Genomic DNA, 17,231 nt, shown 5'->3' with positions numbered 1-17,231 from the left:
CCCTGCAGATGTCAAACTGAGGTCTCTGGTTTTTGCCAGAGATGCTCTAGGCAGAATTCTAAGGAGCCAAACACCAACTTCAACTTGAAAGGGAGCTAGGATGGAATACAAGGGACACGGTGACAGCAGTAATGGCTACCGCTGCTCAAGCCCCTCCTGCGCCAAGCATCGCCGCAAGCAGTTCACACGTCTTCTCTCAGCTGGGCCTCATGACTGGCCCAGGTGGGAGGTGCCACTATCCCCACTGTATGGATGAAGAAACTGAGCCCGGACAGGCCTATGATGGAAAGCTATGTTGCATCTGGAGCCAAACTGCCTGGGTTCGTACCCCAGCTCTTCGCTCACTAGCTGTGTAACCTTGAGTACGTGGATGAAACGCTCTGTGCCTCGGGGTCTCATCTGAAAAGTGGTTTCATCATCATAACAGAACTCATGCCATAGGGTTAGTGTAAAGATTCAACGGGTTCATACTGTTTGTTTCACTCCACACGCACGTCCATAATACCAATTACTTTTGTGCAATTGGTGTATATGACTGGCAGATTCAAGAAGGATAGCAGTAAAATGTGCAAACGCTTTGGTCCACGGGTGACTTTTCTTGGGCATGGCATCTGAAAAACTAAGCTTAGAATGACAGCCTCCAGCAAGAAAGGAAAATCTCTCAGTTCAGCTGATGCACAGGAGGCTGGCCGGTCAGCTCTGTTTTAAGATCATTTATGTTTTGTTGTTATTTAGTTTTATTTTTTAGAGAGAGAGTGCACATGAGCTGGGGAGAAGGGCAGAGGGAGGGAGAGAGAGAAAAGAGAGAGAGAGGACAGAGAGAGCGAGAGAGAGAGCCCGAGAATCCCAGGTAGGCTCCACTCTCAGCTCGGAGCCATGCACAGGGCTCGATCCCGTATCACTGGGATCATGACCTGAACCTAAATCAGGAGTCAGATGCTCGACCAACTGAGCCACCCAGGGGCCCAGAAGATGGTTTACAGTGAGGGCCTATGCCAGAGCTCCCTCCGCAGAGAGGCACGAGCCGGCTTCGAGTAAGTCCCTGGCAGCCCCACTGCGCAGAGCTCAGTGGCCCACATGGTCTGTGTCCACAGCAGCCCCTCCCCACTTCCCACCAGGCAGCCTCCAGCCATGCCGAGCTCTCTCTCCAGGTTCCAATTATTGTTATTGTTTTGATTACAAACTTGCACAACCTCTGGGTTTAACTGTGGTAACATACACAAACATAAAATTTACTGTCTTAGCCATTTTGAAGCACACAGTTCGGTGACGTTAAGCACCACCAGATTCCATCTTGCAAAACCAAAATTCTGTACCTATTAAACAATAATTCCCCCCAGTTCCCTCCCTACTGGGCCCCCAGTAACCATTATTCTACTTTTTTGTCTCTACGAATTTGGCAGCTTTAGCTACCTCATCTAAGTGGAAACATCCAGTACTCGTCTCTGTGACTGGCCTATTTCACTCAGCTAAATGTCTTTCAAGTGGCACAACTTTTGAATATAATTGGAATTGTTTATACAATCAACGAGGGCTTCATAAACTGCAGGCGCCTGGAACTCTCTAAGCCCTATTTCTCCCACGATTTGTCATTATTAGTTACTTTTTTGCCCTGTAATTTTACAAAACGCAAACATAGACTGTTGTTATACAGCAGAAAAGCTTATATGCGTCAGTCACCTAGAATCCAGTACTTGGCCACCACTCAATCGATATTAGCTGTTGTAATCATTCTCAAGGTCTCCCAAGAGTCGGCCCTGGGCTTGAAGGATTTTAAATTCTGTTCTCTGTTCCCTTGCAAAAGGGCAAAACTGAAGACAAAGGCGGCGAGAGACACATTGCAATTGGCCTTCACATGGTAAGATCGATCAATAATGTGAAATGTAAAATCGATCTATAATATCAGATGAATCTACAACCTGTTGGTAACTACCTATGATGCCCTCAGTGAGAAATCAGTCACAAGACCCTCCACTTAACAGATGCTGACTTTGCAGATGAGCTAAGGTGACCTTCCTGAGCTCACATAGTTAATTAGCGACCGTGCAGATCTAAGCTCCAGGCTCACTCGTCTCTCCAGTTTCAGAGGGCAGTTCAGCAACTAGGGAGTAAGGACCTCCGAGGACAGAGGGGGGCAGCTCCCACAGGCAGTGGTGTGCCGGCTCTTAGGGGGGCAGGGAGGCGATTCGTACTGGCATCAGGACCTACCGCAAGCTACCCGAGGGGTCGGGAAGAGGCATGCCCGGTGGGCTCCAGCACAACCCTGTCCACCCAACAGCACAATGACCTGAGTGAGTCTTGGAGTGAGGAGATCAGAGTCCTCACCATGAACCTGTTCTGGGACCTTGAGCCATTTTGTAGCTTTTCTCTAAAATGGGAACCCCCCCCACACACAAAAATACAAATACAAATAAAATGGGGACAACATTCTGCACCCCCTCCCACCCCACTGTGCTTGGCTGCTCTGTACCTCGTAGGGATAGAAGTTGCCCTTCTCCCTAGCCTGTCCATTCGCTCTTTCTCTCTGGCAAGAATCCCCCAGGCGGGTCACCTCTAGGGCTTCTCCTTAACATTTCTGTGGCTGTGAAATGGGGAGGTGACCAGGTGAGATGGTCAAATAGGGCTCAACGCTTAGAGACACCTCCCTGCATGACCTGCTGGCAAAGACGCCTGGGAAATTCACCAAGCTTACAAAATGTCACTGTTTAGAGAGCTTCACAAACTGCAGGCGACTGAAACATTCTAATCAGGGGACAGCCATCAGGTGGTGATAAATCCCTACGCATTTGACACAAGCCTATTTCGTTAGGTAGAGCAGGTGTTCTGTGCGGGCAAATTCCCATAACCACAGATAAGGTCTGTGTTGAATACCAGAATTTTCACATTTTCAATCTTGCTTTAGCAAATACCTAATTTAAACATGTGTGCCTTGTTTCCATAGAGACGGCTGTTTTAACTGCCTGGGACATTCCACTTGTGACTCAAATCCTATGGGGCACACCAGTCAGCTCTATTTTCCAAACCTGCAGCCAAAGAGTACTGCTGGTCACCAAGTAGGCTCAAGTAGGCTTGCCAAATAAGAGAGAAAAGGAAGATGCTATTGGACTTGATTTTAGCTGGAGAATTTAGAGCAGTGGATAGGGCTCATTCTCAAACAACTTTAAAATATTTTTTAAAGTTTATTTATTTTGAGAGACAGAGAGAGTGCGCAGGGGAGGGGCAGAGAAAGGGAGAGAGAGAGAGAATCCCAAGCAGGCTCCATGCTGTCAGCGCAGAGCCTGATGTGGGGCTCAAATTCATGCAACTGTGAGATCATGACTTGAGCCAAAACCAAGAGTCGGATGCTTAACTGACTGAGCCACCCAGGCGCCCCTCAAACAACTTCTGATGTGGAAGATCTTAGAAAGAAATGAGAAGGGCCTCAGGCCCCCAGAGAAGGAACAGAAGGATGTCTGATTCGTGGATCTGAATTCAGACTCTGGTGGGGGCTAGCCTGGAACCAATCCATATTCTGGTGGGTCTGGCCCAGAACCATACTCTGAAGGCTGGAGCATTTTTCCTGAGTCACCTGGAGTACAGGAAGAAAACCAAATTTCCAGATACCAGGGAACAGCAAGGAATTCTCTGTCCAAGGCTGGAATGAATCAAATTGCTTTCGTGTTGGAGACGTGGGCTGGCATCACCACCAACAAAGGAATAATGCTAATAACGATTAAGACGGTACATTGGAGTTGTGCACATCAGCTTACAAAATGAAATCTCGTCCTTTGCCTCATCTCACCCTCTTAAACCCCGTGGGCAGGTCAGGTAGAGATTCTTTTGGAGGATACTAGGCATTAGGGGTCCAGGACTTAATCCTTAAATGCTAGACATAATTTTTTTAATGTTTTATTTATTTTTGAGAGAGAGAGAGATAGAGACAGCATGAGCAGGGGAGGGTCACAGAGAGAGGGAGACAAGCTCCCTCTTGAATCCGAAACAAGCTCCAGGCTCTGAGCTGGCAGTCAGCACAGAGCCTGATGTGGGGCTCGAACCCACGAACTATGAGATCATGATCTCAGACGAAGTCAGACGCTTAACCGACTGAGCCACCCAGGTGCCCCTAGACATAATTTTTTAATATGCACATATGCCCTGTGCCTCTGAGAGACACTCCCTAGTTTTCAACTTGTTCTCAGAGAACTCTGTGACTAAAGAACTGGTGTGCCTTATGGGGCCAGGGGCTGCCTCTCGTCTGTCTCTTGTGTTTTGGAAGGGCAGGTATGAATGAGTGAGTGAAGCCCCATTTTACAAGAAGGAAACAAATAGGGGGGCTTGCGACTTGACCAAGGTCACACAGCTCATAGTGGGGCTGGGCCAGAGCAGTCTTCTGACTCTAAGCCCAGGGCCCTACCTCTGCTAAAATCCTGCCCCACCTCGGGGGCTCTGCAGCAGGTGGGAGAAGAAAAGATTTTTATGACTTGCTCGAAAGAACAGAGCAAAAGCAATGTGATGAGGCACCCTGGGTAGAGCCCGGAAGCCACACTGGGGCGGACGTGCTCAGGGCTGCTGTGTCTTCTCTGCCACCCTGGGGGTAGTCGGTTGGCATCATGGCCACTGTGGGGGCTGGGCGCTGCGGGGGCCCTTCCCGCCCTGAGAAGTGGACAGCTGGAGCAAACCAAGTTACACTGCGCAGCCAGCATCGCCTTTGACTTCCGGGCTCCAGCGCAGAAACACAGTGCCAGATGGTTCCCAACAGAGGCTGCTGATCTCCGTAACAACCCACGCACACCGCTCACCCTGATGCCGGCTCCTCCAGGGACCTGAAGGGCAGCTGGCACCCAGAAGAGGCTCTCTCGCCCTCATCCCCAGCTTTGCCTGGGCCGTATCTCCACCTGGGACATCCTATCAGCCACCCTGGTCCTAGTGCCCTCCTTCTTTTGCCCAAAGCACTCAGCAGTGAGTCTGGGACTGCTTCCTGCTTGGTGTTCCTCCCTAGCCAGGAAGTACCTCCAGAGCAAGGCCCTGAGGGTGGCTCTATACCTGTCAGAGCGAGGAATGGAGGGTGGAAGAGAGGAGGGACCGAGGTGTTCTTTCTGAAAGGAGAGCAAGTGAGCCAACTCTGATGCAGGGGCAGGACCTGGTGGGTCAAGGGAGAGAAGGAGGGAGGAGACATCTTGGTGGAACCCCAACACAAGTGGCCTAGTCACCCTCCCCAGCAGAGAAGCAGCCTCACTGAGCATTCCTAGGCAATGGCAGCAAACAGGAAGATTGGCCGAGGCCACCCTGCTGGTTTCCTCTGTGACCCTGGGGACCTGGGATAAGGCCAGACACCGACACACGGTGAACTGGAAAGACGGAACTGGCAGTCGGCTCACCACCTGCAAGCCCCAAGGAGCCACCAGGGGGCAGCCTTCAGCAGAGGGGCCGCTGGCATCACAGATGGGTTACACCCAGTGACAGAGAGAAACCCCCTTTCACCTCCAGGAGGTTGCTAGGGGTCAGGGTCAAGAACAGAGATCCCATGAGCCAAGCCCGAGTCCAATGTCCAGCTCCTCTGACACTTAGGGAGCCTCAGGGCCTTGAACATGTCATTTAACCTCCTGTCTTGGAAAAGGGAGAAGTGACCACAGGACGCTCCTCTCTACTGGTTGCTGTATATACACCAGGCTTGATGTGACTGGGGCTTGAGCATGGAAAAGCCCAGTCAGTGTGAGCTATTATTGTCATGACCACAGAGCCTCCCCCAGCTAAATGCTGTTGTTATAGAAAAGCCATGCAGCCTGGGTGGCTCAGTCCGTTTGGTGACAGACTTCGGCTCAGGTCATGATCTTGCAGTCCGTGAGTTTGAGCCCTGTGTCAGGCTCTGTGCTGACAGCTCGAAGCCTGGAGCCTGCTTCAGATTCTCTGTCTCCCTCTCTCTCTGCCCTTCCCCTGTTCACACTGTCTCTCTCTCTCAAAATTAAATAAACATTTAAAAAAATGTATATATATGGGGCGCCTGGGTGGCTTAGTCGGTTAAGCGTCTGACTTTCGCTTAGGTCATGATCTCGCGGTTCGCGGGTTCAAGCCCCGCGTCGGGCTCTGTGCTGACTGCCAGCTCAGAGCCTGGAGCCTGTTTCAGAGTCTGTGACTCCCTCTCTCTCTGACCCTCCCCTGCTCACGCTGTCTCTCTCTCTCTCCTAGAAATAAATAAAACATTAAAAAAAAATGTATATATAAAAAAGAAAAGCTATGTGGCCTTCAGCAAGTAACATAGCCTCTCTGAGACTCAGTTTTCCCATCTGTGAACTGGGGTGACAACCATCCCTGCTTCTTAGGGGTGTTCTGGAGACCTGATGAAGTGGGTATAAAGGCCCCAGCCCAGCCCCCTACGTCCAGAAGCCCCGTGCTTGTCCCCGGCTCCACGTCAACCGGAGCTCACATTACCTGCAATTCGGCAGCTGTCACCTTATGGTAGATGAGCTCCTCATCCCGGCGCTTCTCCTGGGGAATGGTGATGTTGGCCAGCGCCGTCTCAAAGTCCAGGATCTGTTGCATCTGGGGCCGGATGGCAGCCTCGTCCCCTCCACCCAGCAGCTTCCCCAGCTGGACCATGTAGTTCAGGTATCCCGTCAGCACCTGCGGGCCCGGCACCCACAATCTGTCAGTGGTGCCACCAGCTGCACGCTGGACACGGGCGGCGGGTGGGGCAGGGCCAGCCCAGCGCGGGGAAGCCCGCAGACTGGCTGCCCAGAGACCTCAGGACAGAGCCCTCAGGTGCTTGCGTGGATGGGGGTGCGGGGGTTCCTGCTGTCCTCGCCCACACTCCCGCTCAGGTGCCCATCACGGGAAAGCTGCCCACAGACCATCTTGCAGTTCTTACAATACACTTTTTCTGAGCTGCCCTCCTCTACCGTGTCCCCAGATCGGAAGTAGGTCCCCGTGTGCAACTTTCTCACCTCGCCCTTGAGCTATCACGATTCGTCATTATGCCTCCAACTGGGTGGTTAGTTCATTAATGTCTGCCTCCCCTGCGGGGACCATGACCGTCTCAGTCCCCACTCTCCCCCCAGCATCGGGCACTTGGACAAGTGGCCAGGACAGGTGGGTGGGATGAACAGAGAGACGATGAACCACAGACGAGGTTTCCCTGGGTCATCATGAGAGGCATGGGTTTTGGAGTTAGCAGATCTGGATGTGAATCTCAGCCTCACCCCTGTGTGACCTTGAGTGGGTCACTTAGCATCTCTGAGCCTTGCTCTCTCCTCTATAAAAGGCAAGGTAGAAATAATACCCATAAGGCAGAAAGGTGAACGAAGGTCAGAGATGTTCTGTATCTGCGGGCTTGCTGGGAGGGCCAGAGGCTTAGCACCCACAGACGGCAGCGGCCATTACCGCCGTCTGGCTCTACAAGGGGGACAAAAGACCTGTCCGTCCCCTGCCTCTTGTGCCCATGACGCCTGAATGTGAAACAGCCAGTCTGGGGGTGGGGGTCCCTCCCCTGCCAGGGACTGCCGATCACCCGTCAGATAAGTGACACCTTTGTGCAACTCCAGCTTCAAAGACCCGCAGAGGTGTGACGCTGAGGGGACACCGAGAGGGTAAAACGTCACGGGGTGTGGGTTGGGAGCCAGTCTCTCTGAGGAAGCACACTCACCTTCTCGTTTTCAGTTTTGTTCAGGTAGTAGTCCCTTGAGGGTAAGCCCAGGCCAGACTGGTCCACCTGGAGAGAAGGGCAGGGGCGAGAGGGGGTCTCCTGTCACACGCGCACACCGCCCGCTGTGGGGGCAGCTGGCACACGGCAACACAGGGCCAGCCTGGGTCCCAGCAGGGGTGGGAGCTGATGGGGGAGGCCCCCTCTGGGGTGGGCCCACCCAGTGTGGGAATAGACTCATGACTGGCTGCATACCTGCCCATACATGGGGATTCTGGGCCCTTCTGAAGGGCCAGAGCCCCCCTCCTCTCTAAATCCTTCCTAGGCTTGGCACGGCACTTCCACTTAATTAAATACCTCCCAAGGCGGTGCAGTGGTTAAGAGCCACTCACGACCCCTGTAGCCTTAGTCAAGTCACTGAACCTTTCTGATCTTCAGGCTCTTCGTCTGGAAAATAGGGGAAATAGTACCTAACCCTCAGAGCTGGAATGAGGTACAGGGGAGGATGAGAGGGTCTGGCAGGTAGGGGAGGGTCAGTTCCTGACAGCGACTATCAGAGCCTAGAGTAGGTGTTATTATAATTCGTTTGATTGAGAAGGAAATTGCAGCTCAGAGATTGAGGCCCTTGCCCGAGGTCACATGCTGAGTGAGAGGCAGAACTGGATGGGAACTGGGCCTTCGTGGCCCCCCGCCTGGGCTCCTGGCTTCCGCATCTGAGGGTGGGCAGGTCAGTGCTGGGGCTTCCCTGGGGATGTGGATACAAAGTCTAGGGCAGGCGCCGGCAGGAAGAGAGGGCTCCCAGCCATTCCAAGCACAGCCACAAAGGCTGGGGGCTGAGGTGGAGGGACTTGAAGGTGGCTTTAGCTGTGTCTAGGGGTTGGCACACTCTGGGGGCCCACGGTGACCGATCAGAATCCCAGGGACCCGTCTGTGCTGCAGTGGCCCCACCCACCCGCGGCAGCAGCCTGCTCTCTCTGGACTTGTCTACAAAAATCTCATGTTTCAGGGGCTCCAGAAATAATGCAGGCTCAGAAACCAGAAGCTTTTTGCCACGGGCAAGTCTGCCCCGACTCTGGCGTTTGCAAAACTCAAAACAGGTTAAATTCAAAACATGCCCACTCGCCTTCCTGGAGACGCAGGCCAGCTCACCTGGATCACGTTGCTGTTGGAATTCTTGGAGTCGGCACTGACGTAGACAGAGAAGAAGGGAGACGTGCGGTAGTGAGAGGTGACCATCTGCAGGGTGTCCTGGAAGTTGTCCTTGTCCCAGGGACCTGTGATGTTCCAGCCCCCTAGCTGCAGGGAGAGGGAACGGAGAGGTGACGGGGTGGCAAGGAGGCCCGGGTGGGAATTCTGCTCCTTGCTCTGTGACCCTGGAACAGTCACCTGACCTCTCTGAGCCTCGGGAGCAAACGAAAGGGATGGTCTTGATCAGACTGTCTGCCCAGCGAACGGGAGACTCGGGATGGAGCGGGATGTACCCTAAACAAGCAAGCCGTTGAGTCCACGCGGCAGCTGCTCTCTCGGGGAAGCAGGTGGAAAGGAGGCTCCTCCCGCGCCCTGTCCGCTCGCTGGATACTGAATCATGGGGATTCACTTGTGCACAAAATTCAATTGTGCCTATGTGGGAAAAAAAGGCTCCCTATTTTTTAAAAAGTTGATAAAGCCACAGTCTCTAGTTTCTCTCAGAGCTGGGACTCTTTTTTTTTTTTTTTCTTAAGTTTATTTGTTTATTTACTTTGAGAGAAAGAGCATGAGAATCCCAGACAGGCTCCACGCTGTCAGCACAGAGCTCGAGGTGGGGCTCGAACTTACAAACTACGAGATCATGACCTGAGCCGAAGTCAGATGCTTAACCGATGGAGCCACCCAGGTGCCCCTGGGAGGTTTTTTTTTAATTTTCCAAGTAGGCTCCATACCCAACTCAGGGCTCAAACTCACAACCCTGAGATCAAGAGTCACATGCTCTGCCTACTGAGCCAGCCAGGTGCCCCAGAGCTGGGATTCTGTCATTTCCTCCCTATCTCTGGTTTGGCCCACACTGGCATGTGGGGCCAGCGCTGGAGGGCAGGACTGTCCGGTCTCTGGTGTCCACAGCCTCCCACCACCCCACAATGCCTTTTCAGAGCCAAACCAGGAGGCAGGGCCCTGAGGGAGCATGGGGCAGCTAGAACACATCCATGGCCACCCTCTGTGGGTGTCAGGCAGGCCCCTCAGCGTGGAGCCAACACAGGGCTTGATCCCACTACCTGGGATCATGACCTGAGCAGAAATCAAGAGTCAGACAGCCAACTAACTGAGCCACCCAAGTGCCCTGGGGCGGGGGTTCTGCTTCAGATCTGAGACTTTCAGTCGGTCCTTCTGGAACATACCCCTCCTCACACAACACACCCTCTGAGGAAAAGGAAGCAACAAGGTAGAGAAACATTTTTTCTATAAATACGGCCTCCATCCCACACACAGATGCACAGAGAGACACACATACGTGTGGCAAACATGCACAACAGGAGCTGACACATACCCCGACACAAAGACGGATATTCCCACCCACAGAGACGCATGAGCACACGCACGCGCGCGCGCACACACATACACTCCGACACGCTCAGCCCCGGCAGGCTCTACAGTCAGCTGGGTGAGGTGGTTGGAGGTGTGAGGTAGCCGGGCCTCAGTGGTACCTGAGAGTGGGGGTTGCAGCCAGAGGGGGGCAGGGGGCTCAGGCTGGAGGAGATCCACGAAAACCTGCTCCAAGAACTCACCTTCTCAATCAGCTCCATCAGGGGCTTGGCCTTGAGCTCCTCAATCCTGGTTTCATTCATACATGCACGGTAGTATACCTGGGCCTTTCTTTCTGCCTCACTCACACTGGCTGTGGAATTTTCTGGAATGACAAGAGATAGCAGTTGGCAACATGCCCCTAGTTGCTCAGTGGGTAGCCCTGAGGAAGTCCCTCTCAGAGCCTTGGTGTTCTCAGCCACAGAGAGACCTAGGACTTCTCCCTGTCAGGGCAGCCACAACAACTCAGCCACAGCGGGTTTACAGCTGCCCCTGGGCAGATCCTGGGAAAATGAGGTGCTTCCTAATTTTTGCTGAGTGCAAATAAGAAGAATGTACCATGTTTCTCCCTGTCTGCCAGCCAGATGCATAGACATGTCCCTCGGTTGGCAGCACAGGCCACCCAGCAGGACACCTCGCTTTTCCTGCTGGCTAATGCGTGGCCCAGACGCCTCTGCCTGGTGTGCGGGACAGAGGCCTGTCTTGGTTTTCTGAGCCCAGATGGCCTATCCTGTGATAAAGCCTAGAGCTGAATGGAAGCTTCAAGGCCTCATTCCCTAGGAGTTTCCTTCTCCCTTCCTCCCCTGAGGGTCCTGGCTTGTTCATTGGACTTACAGTTCACGCAGAGTGCTTTTGCCATTTCTCTTCCTAACTCAGCAGTGAGCATCTCCATCCTTGCACCGGGACGCCTGGGAGACCTGGGTCCCCTTCGCCCTGTCCGCGGTGTCTGGGTCCAGGGGCCGCCCGCTGAGGGCCACACTCCTATACGTGCACCACCAGCACAGGGCAGGGCACTGCCTGTACCCAGTGAAGGTGACAGGTCCTGTTGTTCAGGTCATAAAGGACCTACTGTGTGCCGGGGCTCCTACGCCTGAGCCTTCACCTCAGACCCAGGTCCAGATAACGCCTGTCTGTCCACCTTGCTGCCTCCCTGGGAAACCCCTTCCTCACTGCTCTGGTCACCTTTCCTCATTTCCAATTCACTTCTCCTGGACCCAGAAATTCCTTCTTTTGCTTCTTTCAAAGACTCTCTCAAACCCCACCTCCTCCATGAAGACTTTTCTGGCAGAACCTTATCCATTCATCCACTAAATAGATACTAGATGCTTACTCTGTGCTACGCACTGCACAAGTTTTGGGGACGCAAAAGACAATGTCCCTGTCCCCATGGAGCTTCTTTTCTAGTACGAGGACACAGATAACAGACAAGAAAACACATGAACAAAAAGTTCCCCCAGCCCTCCTGTTTGGGACACTGTCAAAATCCTATAGCCTTCAAGGCCTCTCCCAGAGGCCATCTTTCTGATGGGGCCTCTCTAGAGTGTTCTTTCATGAAGGCCCTAACATGGAGTGCCTATTGAGTGCCAGGCATTGGGCTGGGCTCTGAGTTTTACAGACATGAATAAGACCCACATAGTCTCTGCCTCCAGGGAGTTCACGACAGCCAAGCAAAGAAATGACCGGGAGACACCGAGGTGCTTTAACACAAACGGCTGTGGAGCCCTGAGAAAATTCATACCCTTTGGTGGGGTGAGGTGGGGCAAGGGGACTCTAGCTCTAAGCTGGTTCTTTTATTTATTTCTTATTAAAAATATTTTTTTTAGTAGGCTCTATGTGCACCATGGGGCTCGAACTTACAACCCCCAGATCAGGTGTTTTGTATGCTCCATGGACTGAGCCAGGTAGGCTTCCCGGGCTGGTTCTTTTAAAAAAATTTTAAAGTTTCTTGATTTATTTTGAGAGAGAGAGTACACGTGGGGGAGGATCAGAGAGAAGGAGAGACAGAATCCCAAGCAGGTTCTTTGTTATCAGCGCAGAGCCCGATGAGGGGCTTAAACTCAGGAACCACGAGATCATGACCTGAGTTGAGGTCAAGAGTCAGACACTTAACTGACTGCACCACCCAGGCGCCCCCTCTCCCACAGCTGGTTCTTTTAAAGGCAAGAAGTTATTCACTAAGTAGAAATGAGGGGAAAGAGCCTTGGGTTTGGATGGAGTTGGAGTGTTTGGGGAAACACGAGGCACACAAGGGCATGGTATCTAGAGAAAACCAATCCATTTGGGGTGGCCTGCGGTGCAGGGGGCATGAGTCACCTCTTGACCTGACTTTCAGCATGGGTCACTTTAGCTCTCCCAGCCCTTGTCGGAAGAGCCCACCTGCCCTCCCCCAAATTCTTACCATAACTAATACTGCAGTATTCTCTGGCCAGAGAGCATCAACCCCCATCTTGCTGAAGTCAGGGTGACGCCCCTGAAGAGGGCATGGGACCAGCCTGGGCTCATCTGAAGGGAGATGCAGAGACAGGAGAACCCCAAGAAAGAGAGTGGTCCAGGGGCCTGAGGGTCCAGCCCTGGAAACCACAGCCTGCCGTGCTGCTGAAGCCTGGAAGTGCCTGCGTGTCCCATACTCCCTTCCAGAGCACGAGGGGAGGCTTCCGAAGGGGAGGGCAGACAGGGGGAGAGCTGGACCTCTCCCTGCTCCTCAGACTCAGGAAGCAGAACTTCAGGGAAAGCAAAAGGGGAGTTTCCACCCTTCCCCCCCTGCCAGAAGCTTTGTTTCTATGACAGTGCCTCCCGCAGCTGGGCTGTTAGAAGGGAAAGCACAAGAATCATCATTGCTTGCCAGAGCCTGAAAGCAGCTCTCACCCTCCATATGTGGCTCTGGCTATGACCCTGAAATGCCAGTCAGTGATGAGGGAGTGTGCTCTGTGTGCTCTGGCCGATGACAGAACCAGGCCCCAAGGCCACTGAGATAAGAAGCCCAAAGAAAGACTCCGGAGGAACAGCCTGGATGCGTTCATCCTAGGCAATTCTGGGTGCCCATCTTCCCCTGCATTATCCCCAGCCAGACAGAACTGTCCCTCAAACATGCACACCCTCCCGCTCTCCTTTGCTGAGAGGCTGCCCCTGATGAGTACTTCCTTCCTCTGAGCTCCACACCCTGGATCTCACATTCACCTGTTTTTCCACAAATATTTATTGAGTTCCTAAGGTTTGGTGGCTGCCGGGCTGGGAGGGGGAGAGCGCGGCAGGCCACGCAGATACGTGTCTGTCCACAGAAGGCCTGTAGCCTGGTGGGCGAGACGGACCATAACAGGATGATCACAAAGCATCTGACTGCACAGAGGGCAAACGCTTTGAGGACAGGAGGCCCTGAGAAAGGACGGTGGGGGAGGCCCCGGGGAACCCCTCGCCTGAACTCTGGGCTGAAGGCTGAGCTCAGTGCGGAGGTGACACGGGGGTCTGTGCTTGGGCTCCCTCACCCACCAGTTTGCATCCTACCTGTGCCTGAACTCAGAGGAGTAGCCCCCAGCAGCGTTTGCCGGAAGAACAGAGCCCAGCGTCTGCCTCTGATGAGGAAGGATGCCATATCTGGGCGCTAAGACGACGACGAGGTCAGTGCTTGATGGAGACTTGCACGGGGAGGAAATGAAGCAGGTGTGGCAGGAAGGGCCAGGGGCACAGGCCTCACCAGGAACTGGTGTTTATGCCCCCTGTATTCCCACAGTGACACCGGCGGGGGCTGGAGTTCTGGGAGAAGGTCCAGCTCCTCCACGGCTCTCCTGCCTCCCTCTGGTTCATAGAGCCCACTGGGACAACCGCCAGCACCCCCTCCCCTCTCCTGTCCTTCATCCTCTCCTGTAGGGCACCTGTGACCTGGAGGGCCACCGCAACAGACGCGGGGGGCGATGGTGCGGGCTTGGGCCAGGGTGACAGCAGAGAAGGGATTAGGGATTTAGCTGAAGGCGCCTAGTAGACACCGAGGTGGAACCCTGGGTGTGGACTTTACAGAGCTAGTGTCTTGAAAAACTCTGAGTTCAAATACGCCCTGGCGTACACAAATTCCTATAAGGCCCTAAATCATGCTTTCTCAACAGGGACCATATCGTCCTGGAAGGGAGAGAGAATTAACTCTTAGGGAGCAGAAACATCTCACCCTTTCATGTGTATACTCAGTACATAAACAGTAAGTTTAACATAGATGAAACATAACTGTTTAACATAAACAGTAAGTAAGGATACTATCTCTTGTATCTTTCCTGGACAACATAGATGAAATGGATAAACTCCTAGAAATAGGAGACTGAATCATGATGAAACAGAAAATCTGAACAGACCAATTTCTAGTAAGGTGGCTGAATCAGTAATCAAAAACCTCTCAACAAACAAAAATCTAGGACGAGACAGCTTCACTGGTGAGTTCTACCAAACAGTCAACAAAGAATTAAGGGACCAATCTTTCTCAAACTCTTCCAAAAGACAGAAGAGAGAATTCTTCCAAACTTATTTGGCAAAGCCACCATATTACTCTGATACCAAAACCGAAGATGCCCCAAGAAAAGAAAATTATACGCCAACATCCCTGATGAACATAGATGCAAAAATCCTCAACAAAATCTTAGCAAACAAAATTCAATAAAACATTAAAAGGATCATACACCACAATCAAGTAGGATTTATTACACGGATGCAAGGATGGTTCAATGTCCACAATGAAGGATAAAAATGGTATCACCTCAATAGATGCAGAAAAAGCATTTGACAAAATTCAACATCCATTTATGATGGACTCTCAACAAACTCTCAACAAAGCATAAAGGGAACATGCCTCCACATAATAGAGGCCCACAGCTAACATCATACTCACTGGTGAAAGCTTTTCCTCTAAGATCAGGTAAAGGCTAGGATGTCCACTCTTGCCACTTTTATTCAACAGCACTGAGAGCTGTAGTCAGAGCAATTAGTTAAGAAAAAGAAATAAAAGCCATCTGAATTGGAAAGGAAAAAGTACATAAATCTATCATATTAAACAAGTTATAAATCTTTTGTTCTGTGAATATGGTGAGAGAATAAATTTTTCAATTTTGAAAAAAAAAGAATGGAAGAAGTAAAACTGTGACTATTTGCAGAGAACATGATATTATATACAAAAAACCCTAAAGACTCCATCAACCTGTCAGAACTTATAAATCTAATAAAGGAACAAGATACAACATCAATACACAAAAGTCTGTTGTATTTTTTTTTTTAAAGTTTATTTGAGAGAGAAAGGGAGAGAGAGACAGCATGAGTGGGGGAGGGGCAGAGAGAGAAGGAAAGAGAGAATCCCAAGCAGGCTCTGCTCTGATAGTGCAGATTCAAGGCTCAAACTCATGAAACATGAGATCATGACCTGAGCCGAAATCAGGAGTCAAACACTTAACCAAATGAGCCACCCAGGCGTCCCTGATGTATTTCTATACTACACTAATAATGAACTATCAAAAAGAGAAATTAAGAAAACACTCCCATTTACAATTACATAAAAAAAAAAAAATCTAGGAATAAATTTAACCAAGAAGTTGAAAGAGCTATGTATTGAACACTACAAGATATTGGTGAAAGAAACTGGAGAAGATACTTAAATGGAAAGATATTCTTTGCTCAGAGACTGGAAGAATTACTACTGTTACACTGTCCATACTACCCAAAGTAATGTACAGATTCAATGCAATCCCTATCAAAATTCCAACGGCACTTTTTACAGAAATAGAACAAGCAATCCTAAAATTGGTATGGAACCATGAAAGACCCTGAATAGCCAGAGTAATCTTTTTTACTTTTTTATTTTTATTTTTTTTAAGTAGGCTCCATACAGGGCTGAACTCATGACCATGAGATCAAGACCTGAGCTGAGATCAAGAGTTGGATGCTTACCCAACTTAGCCACCCAGGCATCCCCAGAGTAATCTTAAGAAAGAAGAACAAAGCTGGAGGCATCACGCTCCCTGATTTCAAGCTGTAATACAAAGCTATAGTAATGAAGACGGTATGGTATTGGCATAAAAACAGACACATAGATCAACGGAACAGGATAGAAAGAAATAAACCCACATATACATTGTCAGTTACTTTAAGACACAGGAGCCAAGGACATACAATAGGGAAAGGAAGGTCTCTTCAATAAGTGGTGTTGCAAAAACTGGACAGCCACACACAAAAGAATGAGCCTGGACCACCATCTTATGCCACACACACGCAAAATTAACTCAAAATGGATGAAGGACGTAAATATCGGATGAACATTTAGAAGAAACACGTGGGACTACATCAAACTAAAAAGCTTCTGTACAGCGGAGGAAACCATCCACAAAATGAAAAGGCAACCTACTAATGGGAGAAAATACATACAAATCATACATCTGATAAGGGGCTAATATCCAAAATATATAAAGAACTCATACAATTCAACAGCAAAAAAAAAAAAAAAAAATCTGATTAAAAAATGGACAGAAGAGGGGCAGCTGGGTGGCTCAGTCAGTCGAGCATCTCACTCTTGGTTTTGGCTCAGGTCATGATCTCACAGTTTGTGAGTTTGAGTCCTGTGTTGGGCTGTGTGCTGGCAATGCAGAGTCTGTTTGGGATTCCCTCTCTCGCTCTCTGCCCCTCCCCCACTCGTTTTCTTTCTTGCTCTCTCTCTCTCTCTCTCTCAAAAATAAATACATTTTAGGGGCGCCTGGGTGGCTTAGTCGGTTAAGCGTCTGACTTTCGCTTGGGTCATGATCTCACGGATCATGGGTTCGAGCCCCGCGTCGGGCTGTGTGCTGACTGCCAGTTCAGAGCCTGGAGCCTGTTTCAGTCTGTGACTCCCTCTCTCTCTGACCCTCCCCTGCTCACGCTGTCTCTCTCTCTCTCCTAAAAATAAATAAAACATTAAAAATAAATAAATAAATAAATAAATACATTTTAAAAAATGGACAGAAGACATGAAGAAGGAGACATACAGATGGCCAACAGCCACATGAAAAGGTGTTCAACATGACTCACCATCAGGAAATGCAAACCAAAACCACAAGGAGAG

At 50.8% G+C, this 17,231-nt stretch overlaps 1 protein-coding gene across 4 annotated transcripts in view; it reads right to left on the bottom strand.

Moving 5' to 3' along the window:
• Window positions 1–17,231, bottom strand: part of ECE1 (endothelin converting enzyme 1) — a 63,295-nt gene that overhangs the window by 21,022 nt on the left and 25,042 nt on the right. For all 4 annotated transcript variants that reach the window (XM_077775604.1, XM_077775603.1, XM_077775606.1 and 1 more), the window contains 4 exons: window positions 10,375–10,496; window positions 8,765–8,911; window positions 7,619–7,684; window positions 6,409–6,600 (listed from right to left, as the gene is read on the bottom strand). In XM_077775604.1, coding sequence (XP_077631730.1) covers window positions 6,409–6,600; window positions 7,619–7,684; window positions 8,765–8,911; window positions 10,375–10,496 — 527 coding nt within the window. The remainder of the gene's footprint in view (window positions 1–6,408; window positions 6,601–7,618; window positions 7,685–8,764; window positions 8,912–10,374; window positions 10,497–17,231) is intronic.

This window comes from Crocuta crocuta, unplaced genomic scaffold, assembly GCF_008692635.1.
Source record: "Crocuta crocuta isolate KB4526 unplaced genomic scaffold, BGI_CrCroc_1.0 scaffold127, whole genome shotgun sequence".
NCBI lineage: Eukaryota > Metazoa > Chordata > Mammalia > Carnivora > Hyaenidae > Crocuta > Crocuta crocuta.
This window is presented reverse-complemented; position numbering and strand designations above follow the sequence as displayed.